This window comes from Dysidea avara, chromosome 5 (genome assembly GCF_963678975.1).
Source record: "Dysidea avara chromosome 5, odDysAvar1.4, whole genome shotgun sequence".
NCBI classification, from domain to species: Eukaryota; Metazoa; Porifera; class Demospongiae; order Dictyoceratida; family Dysideidae; genus Dysidea; species Dysidea avara.
Window position 1 is genome coordinate 31,628,716 of NC_089276.1, and position 14,824 is coordinate 31,643,539.

At 38.4% G+C, this 14,824-nt stretch overlaps 1 protein-coding gene and 1 long non-coding RNA gene across 2 annotated transcripts; one reads left to right on the top strand and one right to left on the bottom strand.

Moving 5' to 3' along the window:
- Positions 1-4,777: 4,777 nt before the first annotated feature.
- Positions 4,778-9,215, bottom strand: LOC136256155 (uncharacterized). Its single transcript, XR_010701353.1, has 3 exons — positions 9,078-9,215; positions 5,709-5,801; positions 4,778-4,851 (listed from the first exon to the last, which is right to left on the bottom strand). It is a non-coding gene; the product is annotated as an uncharacterized lncRNA (long non-coding RNA).
- Positions 9,216-10,245: 1,030 nt separating this feature from the next.
- Positions 10,246-11,292, top strand: LOC136255872 (uncharacterized). The gene has a single exon (XM_066048767.1). The coding sequence runs from the start codon at positions 10,290-10,292 to the stop codon at positions 11,193-11,195; it is 906 nt and encodes a 301-aa protein (XP_065904839.1). The 5' UTR covers positions 10,246-10,289; the 3' UTR covers positions 11,196-11,292.
- Positions 11,293-14,824: the final 3,532 nt, after the last annotated feature.

Below are 14,824 nucleotides of genomic sequence, written 5' to 3' on the forward strand. Positions count from 1 at the left end.
CTGCTAGAATGGGGAAAATTAATTCTATGTTAACAAAATGTTTTCTGAAAGAAAATTGTTACAGCTGGTTACTGCAATGTAATTGAGGATCCTCCATTGTGTGTTTTGGGAGCAAGGCATAGATCTTGTACCACGCTGCAACTAATCACTTATGGTAACATATAACTTATGATTATACTCTGTACATAACTACTAGTACACTTGACATTTCATCATAACAATATTACTGGTGTGTAAGATTGAGGTAATCGGCACTGGTGAGGTTGACTGTTCTTTAACTTGTATAGCAGCTTGTTTCACCCAAAGAAATCAGTGAATAAATTAAAGTTTGTGCGCATGTAAGACTCCCGTAGTGTGATAGTATATGCAGTATAGTTATAGTTAGATAGCTAGAGGATGCATATAGGATGAAATTTGTTGAAGTATATTGAGAATTTGTAAAAATTTGAAATTTTGCTTGAATTAATTTATTACCATGCTTCAATTGTGACACTTCCTTTTGCAACTATGTTAATCATTAATATAATTATGCTGTAGTCTGTAGTTTATTATTGAACATTCTATTTTGCAACATGTTGAAGGGAATTGATCATCGTCTCTAGCAGTGACTGCCATACAGAGGGCACAGTGTACATGATCCATTATAGCTTAAATTTAAAGCTGAGGTTGGAAAGTGCATCACCAGAAACTATGCAATATTTATCAGCTTATAAAAAGTTATGAACCAGGGACCTCCATATCTAACACTTGCATCCTTTACCACTGAACCACTGCTATCTTGGCTGATCACGTTACTTAATTTCTGCTTTATAAATGAAAATTCTAGTTTAAATCTGCTTATAAAGCAACATTTATAATTTATAGATCTAAGTACTAGATTGTTCTAGAACATTCTATGTTATGTTTTATTAGAAGTGTGTGCTCTATTAGAGTATTACAATCATGCAATACAATACATTTTATAAGTCTGTCGTCATCATTGTGTCTATATAGATAAAAAGAACTGTGAGTAAAAATAAACCCTAAGTACAAAAAAAGTGAAATCCACACAAAAACAAGAGCCTGGGTGAAAAAAGTTGTGAAATCAAAAGTGGCAGCCTGCTATGATGTTAATGCTAATAAATATTAATAATGTCTGTTCTTCGGATTAACATCATTGCAACCATTTCTTGGCTGCTACCTTTGATTTCAAAACTTATTCACTTGGGCTTTTTAAGGCTGCACCATGTTTTCACAGCTTGGCTGTTTTTGTGTGGATATAAAACATGACAAGAGAAGAGCCATTCATATTGCATTCATTCACCTTCTTGTTAAATTGTGGTGCTTTGGCATTGATGGTAAACTTACTACACTGCGCATACCTAACGCACCATAATTTTAAAAAGTATGACACATTCCCGATATAAAGTGGACTTGGCTCAAGAAAGAAACTGGCCTTGCCCTATCTCATACAGCAACAATCGTTTAGTGGGCGTGGCTCCACATAAGCCAGCAGGCATCTACAGCTGTATGAGCATGGTTCGTACATACCTCAACATGGGTTTAGACAGCACAGGTCATGTGAGACTCAACTTATTGCGACTGTTAATGACTTGGCAGAAGCCCTAAATAAGGGGACTCAAGTTGATGTAATACTCTTGGATCTTGCTAAGGCATTTGACACTGTACCACACACTAGATTGGTTCACAAACTAAGCTCATATGGTATTAATGGCCAATCACTGCGATGGATCGAGTCCTTCCTTATGAACAGATCTCAGCAGGTTACAGTAAATGGTTAGCTAAGCAGCACAGCCCACGTTATTTCAGGAGTCCCCCAAGGTTCAGTATTGGGTCCTTTATTATTTATTTGTTATGTGAATGACATGCCTGATAAAATTAAGTCCACTTTAAAGTTGTACGTAGATGATGCTCTTCTGTACAGAGAGATTCATTCTCCAGAGGACAGTAAAATCCTACAAGAGGATATCAACATGCTACAGCAATGGGCTGAATGCTGGATGATGAATTTTAATCCTGTAAAATGTGAATACTTAAGAGTAACTAACAAATCTTCACCCTTTGCTACACAATATCTCATAAACAATAATAAGATTCAGCAAGTTTCACAAGCAAAGTATTCGGGAGTTCATATTGACGAAATGCTTTCTTGGAACTTCCACGTTAATTTTACATGCAACAAAGCAAATAATGTCCAAGCATTTCTGCAGCAAAATTTAAGACAATGTCCAGCAAATGTAAGGGAAAGATGTTATCTTACTTTAGTGCGATCCATATTAGAATGTGCTTGTGTAGTTTGGTCACTCTATACTATGACTAATATTGATAAACTAGAAAGAGTAGAAAGGAAAGCAGCAAGATTTGTATGTAATGATTACTAAATGTACTCTAGTGTCCATTACCAACTATTTAATACTTAAAAACGAAAGACTGCTCTATTAGAGAATTTTAAAATTGCTTTGTCATAAATCACAAATAGTTGTACTGAGAGCTAATTGATGTGTGCAGACAGCTTTATTGATCAACCAGTAGCTTATCTAACTAATGAAATCCTTACAAGTGCAGATTATATTCATATGGTTATCAGAGTTGGGGGTAACTAGTTACTTTTGTAACTAAGTTACGTAACTGATTACTTTTAAAGTAACTAGTAATATAACTAGTTACTTGCTTTGTAACTAGTAACTTGTAACTAGGAGTAATTATCTGAAAAGTAACTAAGTTACAATAGTAACTAGTTACAATAGTTACATTGTAGCTATAATTAATTATGCTTTAAAAGCAAGAGCACTTCAATTTTTGTGTCATATATGCTACAGACACATTAAGTAGACAGATTCTGTGTATACTGTTCTCTATGATTCAGCTTGAGTAACAGATGTAGCAATATTTAGAATTGACCTGAAATAGCCACAGAATTAGTATTTTAAGTGTACTTATGTAATGCATCCCTTAATGATGCATATCTGAGCAAAATTCATGTTACAAAAGCTAAAAACAAGTCATAATTTGTACTATGAAAGTAACTAGTAACTAGAGTACTTAGTTACCTTTTGAAAAGTAACTGTAACTGTAACTAAGTTACATGGGATAACAGTAACGTGTAACTAGTAACTAGTTACTTTTCTGAAGTAACTACCCCAACTCTGATCAACAGTTATAGTTGTTACGTGTTATAGTTTAAATGGTTGCAAAATAAAATAATGTTTTCTTTTATGATACAAATAAAACTTCATGCGCATGCATTAGGGCTGGGAGATAATGTAGATAAAAAGATAATCTAGATGCCTAAATCACCTATCGTAAATTAGATAATGATTTTCATTATTGAGATAATAGTAAATCTCCGTAATCTAGTGTATATCAACCACAGTCAGATGAAAAACCTTTGGAAAGGTATCGAATTAATAAGGAGTAGGTAAATTTCTGACTTGACAAGGACTTTATGTCAGCAAATACGTAAAACTGTGCTTATAATATTACATTATTATTGAGATAATATCGATTATCAAGATAAAATGGTTGTCACTTATTGAGATACATGTTTTACTATTATTGCACAGCCCTACCATGCATGCTTTACACAAATGTTACAGAGTTGCTATATGCTGGCTTGATTGGATCAGATATGAAATAATATCCATTGTAGTGTTGAAAGGTTGGCCTAGACGCAGCATCGCATTCTCATGATGCCAACTGTGAAGCTTCAGGTTGTAAATAAAGTGACATATTTATACTGTAAGTTGAACTCACTAATAATGACCATGTCAAGTAGGTCCAAAACAAACAGACAGTATCCCTCGGTATAGGACAGTATTGATTATTCATTAGTTGGTCAAGTGATTAATTGAATATACTGTAATGGTAACCAGGAAGTCTTACTAAAAGACTTTTCGTCCCTATTATTTTAAGTGGCGGGACTCATCAGCTGGTAACCACTTTAAACCTGAAACAAACGAACATACTCAAGTCAGCCTACTCCAACAGTTGGATAGCAACTGGGACTTGACAGACCACCCAATCCTCGAGTCAATCCAGAGACCCCTGGTCGATGTGTTGACCACCTACATAGAAATAGAACAAAAACTACAATCTTCAACATAATTCCAACTTTCCCCACCAACACCATGATGTATCACCAGTACACCAACACCATTTATTATGATGTATCACCAGTACACCATAAATCACATTATGGAATTACAGAACTTTTGTCTGTGCACATACAACCTACAAGTCAAGTTAACATTACCATAGTAATGTTTAGTTCCTCTCCAAAAGTATTTCCATACCACCTTAGTTTCTTTCCGACATGTTGGAAGGGCCTGTCCAATTATTAGTTAACTAAATAGAGAGAAGGCAAGCATTCCCAAATATATTCCTAGGAAAAAATAAGGAAGACTCAAAGTAACTCACTTTAATCTATACGATTCAAATCATACATTATCTTGCATATGCACACAGTTCAATACACTAAGAATATGCTTCATACGCACACAGTTCACTAAAACATCACCCTCTGCATATCCTCTCCTATTATAGATTATACATCACTCACAGTAATTTTCTAGTTTTTATAGCTTTATCATCATCCTGAAATTTTTGTCAAATCTAATGCACGCACATACACACATTTCGATACTTACCAATCCCTAGTTGTGATGCTCACTACTAGAGACAATCTCCAAAGTGTCCGAGGCAAAACTTGCTGCCTGGATCAAGCATAGAAACCAGGATTGAGGTTCCCAGTGGTACGGAATTGACAGAATGTACTGTACCAATGTTTTAATCCTCTTATACCAGATAATAGGAGGTTACCGTTCATTGTTGGTGGTTCATTGTACTCCCTGACTGTAAAAGAGAGAGAGGAACCATTATTGAAATAATAAAAAAACGGATTTCACATAAGCATACTTAACATACTACATATGACACGACAACAAGGCAATAGATGGTGCTATACAATCTATGACAAGACCCTTACCATACCCCGGATGACACAGATGACCTTTGTTACCACTTGTTAGGAGGTACCCAATGCGCATGCCATCTACAACGTATGATACCCAGTTGGCTGCCAAATATTTTTCCTGTTACTTTTTTGACTGTTAATTCACACACTAACATTTGACAGCAAAATAATACTATAGGTAAACATTTGGTATTGAATGCCACACATTAGCATTAGCTTTACAAATTAATACATTGGTTACCATTTGAGTCAGTGACTTTGTCTAACCATTGATAGGTAATGTCGTAAGTAAATATATATCAGGTAACAACACACACTAACATTCGATAGATAAGCTTCTGGTAAGCATTTCATAATTCACTACACACCTTATCTTTAGCTTAATAATAACACTTGACAGTAAACTTACTAAAAATGTGTCATATAGTAGGTAACAACAGACACTAACATTTGATAGCAAATACCACAGGTAAACATTTGATTATTAACATTAGTTCACCACCGTACAATCCATGCTGGTCTCCTTCTTTGCTGAGAGAAGAGCAAACAAAGTTTTCAACCACCTTGTATGGTTGGTGAATTTGCTAGTATGCAGTAATTGCAGTGTAACATAGACACTTTAGGACTAAGCACCAATAGTGTATTTTGGGCCAGGTTATGAACTAGTATACCTCTATATTATGAAGGCGTATTGTTCAATAAAATATTTCTACTAAGTAACTGAGAAAACACTTACTTTATTGTCTGCAGTCTTTTCTTGTAGCCCAGTAATAGGATTGGTCTCATTAATGTCATCAACCACAAAAACTCCAAGACAAGACTCAGCAATCTGTTAACAGTGAACAAGAGTGAAACCTGCTCAAATATGCATGTATGTGTACGTGAGTTCGTGTGTGTAGTGCAGTGCAATGCAGTGTGTGTGTGTGTGTGTGTGTGTGTGTGTGTGTGTGTGTGTGTGTGTGTGTGTGTGTGTGTGTGTGTGTGTGTGTGTGTGTGTGTGTGTGTGTGTGTGTATGTCAGTAGGTAAAAATTGAAAGATGATCTCTATGACCTATTGACACTTTATGCAACAAAGTCACCAGCCAACTTGAATGTGACCAACCTAATACCACCTGTTTAATAAGGTCAATGTGTTCATATATTATCAGGAAACCATAAAGGTGCTAACTTTCCATATTTCCTTAGCAAAGAAACAAGTCAACATTGATAGGCAACAACATGCTATAACATTAAATAGACAACTCATATTATGGCAAACACCAAAACCAACATTTGAAGTACCCGACCTGGTTTCAACCCTTGCATCAGTGCTCAAAATAACGAAAAAGTTATGCACTGCAGTGATTGCAAATAAAAAATAAAATAAAAATCCCTGCAGTTGCTGACTATTGATCTGCAGTGCTACATACATATTGAGGGATGCAGCCAGGTTGGCATACACCAGTGTGTAGATGCCATACTAGGGGGTCTAAAAGCATGCTGCCAAGAAAATTATATCCTCTGAAATTGAATAAAAAAGTGATTTCAGCAGAAAACAGTTAACATTTGATTGGCAATACTATGACACATGAATATTATTTCACATGCTAGGCAGTAACTGCCGACCATAGCAATATTGGTCAGCTGTAGGAGAAATTTGAATGGAAACTGCAGACTGCCAACTGTTATTTTGAGCTCTGTGGACCCACATAAACATAGCAGTCACCCTGAACTTGAACACACACACACACACACACACACACACACACACACACACACACACACACACACACACACACACACACACACACACACACACAATTAACTAGACAGATGCTAAACAGCACCTTGGAGGTGTGAGGCTTTCCATGTTGGATATGTAAACTTTGTGGAACAGTCAGACGGTCATACTGACAGTTGAAGGGAGGAAGCCTGTACACACATACGATCATGTGAATCAAGGAAATTTTTAAAAGGCGATACCAGGATATGTAGTTCTTTAGTTGAATATGTGTAGTGTGTATAGTACAATACAAAGAAACAATCAAATGTACTCAATTAGGTTATAATAGTGTAAGGTGTACGCTTCATTTTACATGTGTGGAGAGTAGACACACATTGTCACACCCCACATACTTCTGATTGGGCTGTGGATACTCAACTTATTTCTACCTAAGTTGTCCTCGACATAGAGGTACATGCATGTAAGTAGAATTGTCTAATAACAATACAATAATGTCAAGAAAGATAATAATAATATAAATCAATAATAAATGCTCAAACCTCGGCTCAAACAGTGGGCAGAGAGGCAAACTCTGTCCAATCCTGAGATGAAGGAATTGTTGCCATTACAGAAGCAGTGTTGCCACATTGCACATCAGTGGCAACCTTCTGAATCAAAAATTTGGTGGCCCTATTATCACCAGACTGTTCCATTACCCGGGGAACCTATCTGCCTCACTAATGAGCATGTACATGATCCCCAAGCACCCAGGGTCTCAACACATAGAGGGGAGAAGTGAAATGATGGAGTCAGAGAAGAATACTTTCTGAACTTATCTGACTTTGCAGAGTTTGCCAGCTGGCTGGCACCACTATAGTATGTTCACGTTGAGCTGAATCCTCAAAAACGTTTAATAACTCATGGATGCAATTACACACAATCTTGAAATTTGGCTCATTTGTAGTACTGCTTGATCCGCTAAAAATATTACAAAATCTTTTTGTTCAAATGTTAGACATAATATTTACGACCAATCAAAATTTTCACAATACATTTCCTATGTGGAAGCAGTATAAGTACAGTGTCCATTATAGCCCTTTCCCGAACTTGTAATAGAGCCAAACCGTACGTGTCTGTTGTTAACACCTTTGCTGTTACCAATAATCATCTGATAGGCTGAAATGTTAACTCTGTTGAGAAAAAATCCACTTTTAATTTTTAGCTGTTTTTCAGGATTCAGCTCAACGTGAGCATACTATAGCAGAAGTAGATAAATTAGATGGGCCAGGGTATCTGCAAAGGTAAAGTCCCAGAGCAAGGGAAAGCCCTGTGACCAAGAAATCAATGACATACCATCTGGCCTCTTACCATCATCACAACACACACTGACTGGCTCTAATAACTATTGCAATTCCCCACCACTGCCTGACCTGGGAAGGTTGAGTGTGACACTGCATTACTTAGGACATTATTTTAATTTACTCTTCCTTATGCACCTATCAATGTTATCCCCCACCTACCCCTCCCGGGTGTAGTGGGGGAAATGGTGGGGATTTGACTTTTTGAAAAATCCAAATTCTCCACCCATGGGGGAACGACTAGTGGTCAAATCTCCATGTAGTATGGCTGTAAGGTACTTTAGGAAACAGGTCAATTCCTTTAGCTTGCAAGTTAAAACAAACGCCTAAAGTTTCGAACGGTCAAATGCCCCACTAGTGGGGCAGAGTTTCAGATCAAATCAGGTCAAAATCCCCCACTAATTCCCTAGTAAGCCCGGGAGGGGGGTAGTGGGGCTTAACATTGATAGGTGCATTAGGGGACAGAATTGCTGCTAACACTACATTGGAGTTACACAACTCAGAAAATGATTGCCTCAACCCTACACATACATGAGGCTATGCTGAGTGTACACATATACTGTGCCAGTGACATAAACCAGTTAGGCCCCTATTTGGTGATTATTAGTTTCTCATCCAGCCTTTCTAATTATTATGATGCGGGCGGGAGGGTATTACCATTATACCATTATTTTATAATATTAACACACTGATGTACAGACCTTCAGTTGTCCAAATTGTCTTTCTTACTACAAACATTTCCTTCACCAGCTGATTCTACTTTTGGTGATCGCCAACTGTTTTTTGACAGTCAACTGAAAGCCTGCTTTGATGAAGTCGATAGAACACGATTGCAACTGGTACTGCAGCAATTTGCTAAGGAAAACAACAGTTCTCCTGGCGATAAATAGCGCATTGTAGCGTTCAACAAAAAAATATATCAGTTTGGTATCACATGTTCTTCTGAGCATGCACAGAGTAAATAATGGCTTACCATGCGGTAGCTTAAGAAGGATGCGGGCGGTGGATGAGAAACTAATAATCACCAAATAGGGGCCTTATGTACCTTCCATATTGAAGCTATCAAACCAGCTCAGCGCTATATCTGGTAAACAGATATATACCATCTTGTGATCTAGATACCAGTCCTGGACATGGTTAACACATAATCACCGAAAGGTCATTCGCTATGTTTTGTTACGCGGAGAAACAAAGGTTGAGCATGAGGTACTCAACACACGTGAGTAGGGGGCGCGCGCCCGTGTTAAAGTCTGCACATAATGAGAAGCGAGAGTTATTGTTGTTATTGTTGTACTGGATTAAACCCGAGATTAAACCCGAGATTAAACCAGGACCGTGATCGAATTTCTATGCTAAATTTAAGGTGTAGAACTGCTCCAAAGTGGTAAATCACTAACAAATTGCTCGACGGATTGATTGGACTATACACTTGAAAATGGATTACGTTTCGTCGACATACGCGGTTCCCGATGTGTTTTCTCGGATTCATAAGCCAAGCAAACACCAGCAGTCATTTCATGGCTACGATCCATCATCTACTGCGACCAACAACGAGAAGCTGCAACACCAGCGTAGCCGTAGACTGAGTCTTCATCTTGCACTTTAATGGTATTGCGGTAGTCTCGCGTGGCCAGACCGCTTTTTCTCCGTCACGGCGCTTATCGATTAGAGATTATAAGCGCCTACTCCGAAATAGGGTCTGGTCCAGAATCAATACGTGAACTCGTTTTCACACCCCAAGCAAGAGCTCGGGGTGTTTAATCAACTGTCATCATATAACGTATACTTCCTTTTGATTTTCAAGCCACGTACGCACTGGAAATGCCATGAACGATAGCCGGCCAGTAGAGTCGATGAGAAACACTGAGGCTGGTTTTCTAAGGCTAAAAAGAACACGGGTTGATTCCTTGCTCAGTTTGCCTTTAGCCTTTTGTTTTCACAAGGAATCGATCCGTGACCTTTTTAACCGTAGAAAACCAGCCTCAGCGTCTCTCATCAACTCCACCGGCTATCGTTTATGGCATTTCCAGTGCGTACATGGCTTGAAATTTAAAAGGAAGTATACGTTATATGACGAAAGTTGATTAAACACCCCGAGCTCTTGCTTGGGGTGTGAAAACGAGTTTACGTATTGATTCTGGACCAGACCCTATTTCGGAGTAGGCGCTTATAATCTCTAATCGATAAGCGCCGTGACGAAGAAAAAGCGGTCTGGCCACGCGAGACTAGTATTGCGGATGTTCGAAGTAGAGCAATTATGAAACTGGCTGCGAAGTTGAGAGAAATGTGTGTTAATGTCACTATTGATCTGTTTGAATATGACACCCCTCCTGAGAATTGGACAGCTTGGTATGAGCAAAAGCTGAGGGAGTCAGATGTTGTCCTCTGTATGATTGATGAAATGTTCTACAACAACCTGACAAGTGGTAGTCGAGTGGTGGGGTACACTGTATACAACTTGATGAATGACCCCAACACCAATGTCACCTTCAGAGCAGTGTTCCTTGACATGCCAAAGAACATGGAGTATGTACCACCAGCAATGCAAGGAGGAACATCGTACTGCTTATCATCAAGTTGTCTTGGTGTTGAGAGTGAGGAATGTGCTAGTCTCTATGCATATTTAACTGGTCAAAATCGAATACAGAAACCCAAGCTAGGCCAAATGGTTAAACTTGCTCCAAAAACAGGAAGATTTGGTCAGCAAAAAGTTAATCAACATGTAGGAACTGATAATATTGTTCAGCCACAGATGCAGAGACATAATGATCAATGTAGCTATACACAATTGACAAATACTGCTACTATGCAAGGTCCAAAAAGCAGACAAGCTAATCTCATATTTAATCTTCTTGGGGATGATGCTACACAAGTTGGTGCACTTTCTTCCCATCAGAGGATGCTCATGTCACTGGCAGCAAACATGGTAGCAGAGTGGGAGGCTTTGGGAAGAATGCTGAATGTCAGTGAAGCAGACTTGTATGCCATCAAAAGAGATTACATGTTTTCAGTGCAAGAGCAAGCTGTACAGGTGCTACGGAAGTGGCTGGACAAGAATGGCTCGAAGGCAACTCTAGGGGTTCTCATTACAGCAATTTATAGTTTAGGACCATCATATTGGAATTTACTGGACATTGTTAGTAAGTATGCACCAATCAGATAAACATTGCTCTTGTATAATATTGATTGTAATATTTGTGTTGCACAGCATTAATATTGATGATGTAAAAATATTTAATTAATTTTGTTGTTTCAAAAGAAATTTCAAATGCATACATGGTTGTGTGGATTGCTATAATGGTTTATCAATAATTTATATCAAGATCACACAATAGTGTGTTGTACAGCCAAGGAAGCTGGTGTATCACACCAGTGTGTTATTGACAGGGAGAACAAAAGTATGATATTAATGCATACGTAGATCTGTGATGCCTTTATGAAGTAACTGAATTTTTGCTAAGCAAGTGCCCTCCACTTTCGGTATATAGTCTATATACCAAACATGAACACAATTGCTTACGACAACATTAAAGCAGTAAAGAGGGGTCATACATGTTGAAAATCACTATGTATCACCCTGTACAGAGTTATCATTAATTGACAAATGTTTATCTTAAAATCAAATGAGATCAATGTTTGGAGTAGTTAGGATGTCCCCATCTTTAAAATCTTACCGTGATTGTCTCTCAGTCAATCTCCTTTACGATATTATTAACAAACCATTATAGCAATCCACACAAAAAATGGTGCAGCCTAAAAAGCCCAAGTGAAAAATTGTGAAATCAAAAGTGGCAGCTTACTATGATGTTAATGCTAATAAATATTAGTAATGTCTGTCTGTGTACATTGTTAAAATTTCTTCGGATTAACATCATTGCAACCATTTCTTGGCTGCTACCTTTGATTTCACAACTTTTTCACTTGAGCTTTTTAAGGCTGCACCATTATTTCACAGCTTGGCTGTTTTTGTGTGGATATAAAACATGACAAGAGAAGGGCCATTCATACTGCATTCATTCAGCGTCTTGTTAAATTGTGGTGCCTTGACATTGATGGTAAACTTACTACACTGCGCATACCTAACACACCATAATTTTAAAAAGCATGACACATTCCCGATATAAAGTGGGCGTGGCTCACGAAAGAAACTGACCTTGCCCTATCTCATACAACAACAATCGTTTAGTGGGCATGGCTACACATAAGCCAGCAGGCAACTATGAGCATGGTTCGTACATACCTGTAGATATTAATATCACCGATAAATGGGCGTGGCTGCACGTGTGGTTGCAGAAAGTTGTCCGATAAGTTGGCGTGGCTTACATCAGGACTTGACTATGGCACGTTTATACACTTCTCTACCGTACAACTAAACAATTTGCTTCGCACGTGATCCAATCCGGATAATTTTTAAAGCGGGTCTGACCATAGATAATACCTTAGGTATAATTATGTTGATCACCCCCCCCCCCCCGGGGCGTATCTGCAATTTCCGTCTGCCCAGTAACAATAAATAATCAAGACACATGGTAGTGTGTCGTGCGGCCCAAGAAGCCGGCGCGCAACACCCGTGAGTATATTGACAGGAAGAACGAAGACGCAATTTTCGCACCTCCATAGCTCTGTGCTGCCTTGATGAAACAAGACGATTTTTGCTGTGGACACTCCCTCCAACTTCAGAACTCCACATTCCAAATTGGAGCGATTGCGTTCCGGAGATATACGACTTCAAAAATTGGCTTAGTTTCTTCGGTTTTTTCTTATTCTTCTTCCTCTTTTCGCACACTTACAAAAACTGCTATAAAACGCGAACTCCATATCCAATCGCCTTGAAATTAGGCACACAGAAGGGGGTTATAAAGGCGCATCTCTGTACCAACTTTGGCTGGAATACGATAAACAGGCAAAGAGTTATGAGCGATTATTCACGAAAAATAACACCAATATGTTGTCACGCCTACAGGGTAAACCGCGTATGGGAAGAAGCTGAAAGTCGGTATGTGAATAGGTTAACTATTGAACCTCAAACCTTTTGTGGTTTTAAAGAAATCGAGCTAAAAACCAGGAAGATACAACGAAAAAACCAACAGTGTGTAACAATTACGCAATCGAGATTAGCTAATAAAAAACGACTGCTTGCCACGCCTACCAGATAAACCGCTTCGGGTAATGCTTTGAAAATCGCTGTATAGATGGAGTTATCATCTTAGAAAGGCTCTTCAATGGTGTAGAAGAATCAGACTTAAAGCCACGGAGTTATAACACGAACTCCAACTTGGTGTAGCAAGTGCGAGATCGAGATACTCTAATAGAGCAGTCACCCTGAAGAGAATTCAAGAGATCAGCTAGAAACAAGTAATCTGTATAGAGATCAGCTACAAACAATTCACCCTGTAGAGAGATCAGCTAGAAGAAGTTACCTTGTAGGGAATTCATGCAACTATAGAAAGAGATAGTTCAGCTAGAAGAAATCACCTTGTAGAGTTCAGCTACAAAGAAACCACCATGTACAGAGTTTAGCTACAAACAAATCGCCCTGTAGAGAGATCAGCTAGAAGAAGTTACCTTGTAGAGAGTTCAGCTACAAAGAAACCATCATGTAGAGAGTTCAGCTGCAAACAAATCACCTGTAGAGAGTTCAGCTACAAACAAATCTCCCTGTAGAGAGATCAGCTAGGAGAAGTTACCTTGTAGAGAGTTCAGCTACAAACAAATCACTCTGTAGAAAAATCAGCTAGAAGAAGTCACCTTGTAGAGAGTTCAGTTACAAAGAAACCACCATGTAGAGAGTTCAGCTACAAACTAGTGACCTTGTGGAGACATCAGCTAGAAGAAGCTACCTTGTAGAGAGTTCAGCTACAAAGAAACCATTCTGTAAAGAGCTCAGCTGCAAACAAATCACCTGTACAGAATTCTGCTACAAACAAATCACCCTGTAGAAAGATCAGCTAGAAGAAGTTACCTTGTAGAGAGTTCAGTTACAAAGAAACCACAATGTAGAGAATTCATTTACAAACTAGTGACCCTGTAGAGACATCAGCTAGAAGAAGATACCTTGTAAAGAGTTCAGCTACAAAGAAACCATTCTGTAAAGAGCTCAGCTGCAAACAAATCACCTGTACAGAATTCAGCTACAAACAAATCACCCTGTAGAAAGATCAGCTAGAAGAAGTTATCTTGTAGATAGTTCAGCTACAAACAAATCACCCTGTAGAGAGATCAGCTAGAAGATGTTACCTTGTAGGTAGTTCAGCTGCAAACAAATCACCCTGTTGATAGATCAGCTAGAAGAAGTCACCTTGTAGAGAGTTCAGCTACAAACAAACCACCATGTAGAGAGTTCAGCTACAAACTAGTGACCTTGTGGAGACATCAGCTAGAAGAAGCAACCTTGTAGAGAGTTCAGCTACAAAGAAACCATTCTGTAAAGAGCTCAGCTGCAAACAAATCACCTGTACAGAATTCTGCTACAAACAAATCACCCTGTAGAAAGGTCAGCTAGAAGAAGTTACCTTGTAGAGAGTTCAGTTACAAAGAAACCACAATGTAGAGAATTCATTTACAAACTAGTGACCCTGTAGAGACATCAGCTAGAAGAAGTTACCTTGTAAAGGGTTCAGCTACAAAGAAACCATTCTGTAAAGAGCTCAGCTGCAAACAAATCACCTGTACAGAATTCAGCTACAAACAAATCACCCTGTAGAGAGATCAGCTAGAAGAAGTTACCTTGTAAAGAGTTCAGCTACAAAGAAACCATTCTGTAAAGAGCTCAGCTGCAAATAAATCACCTGT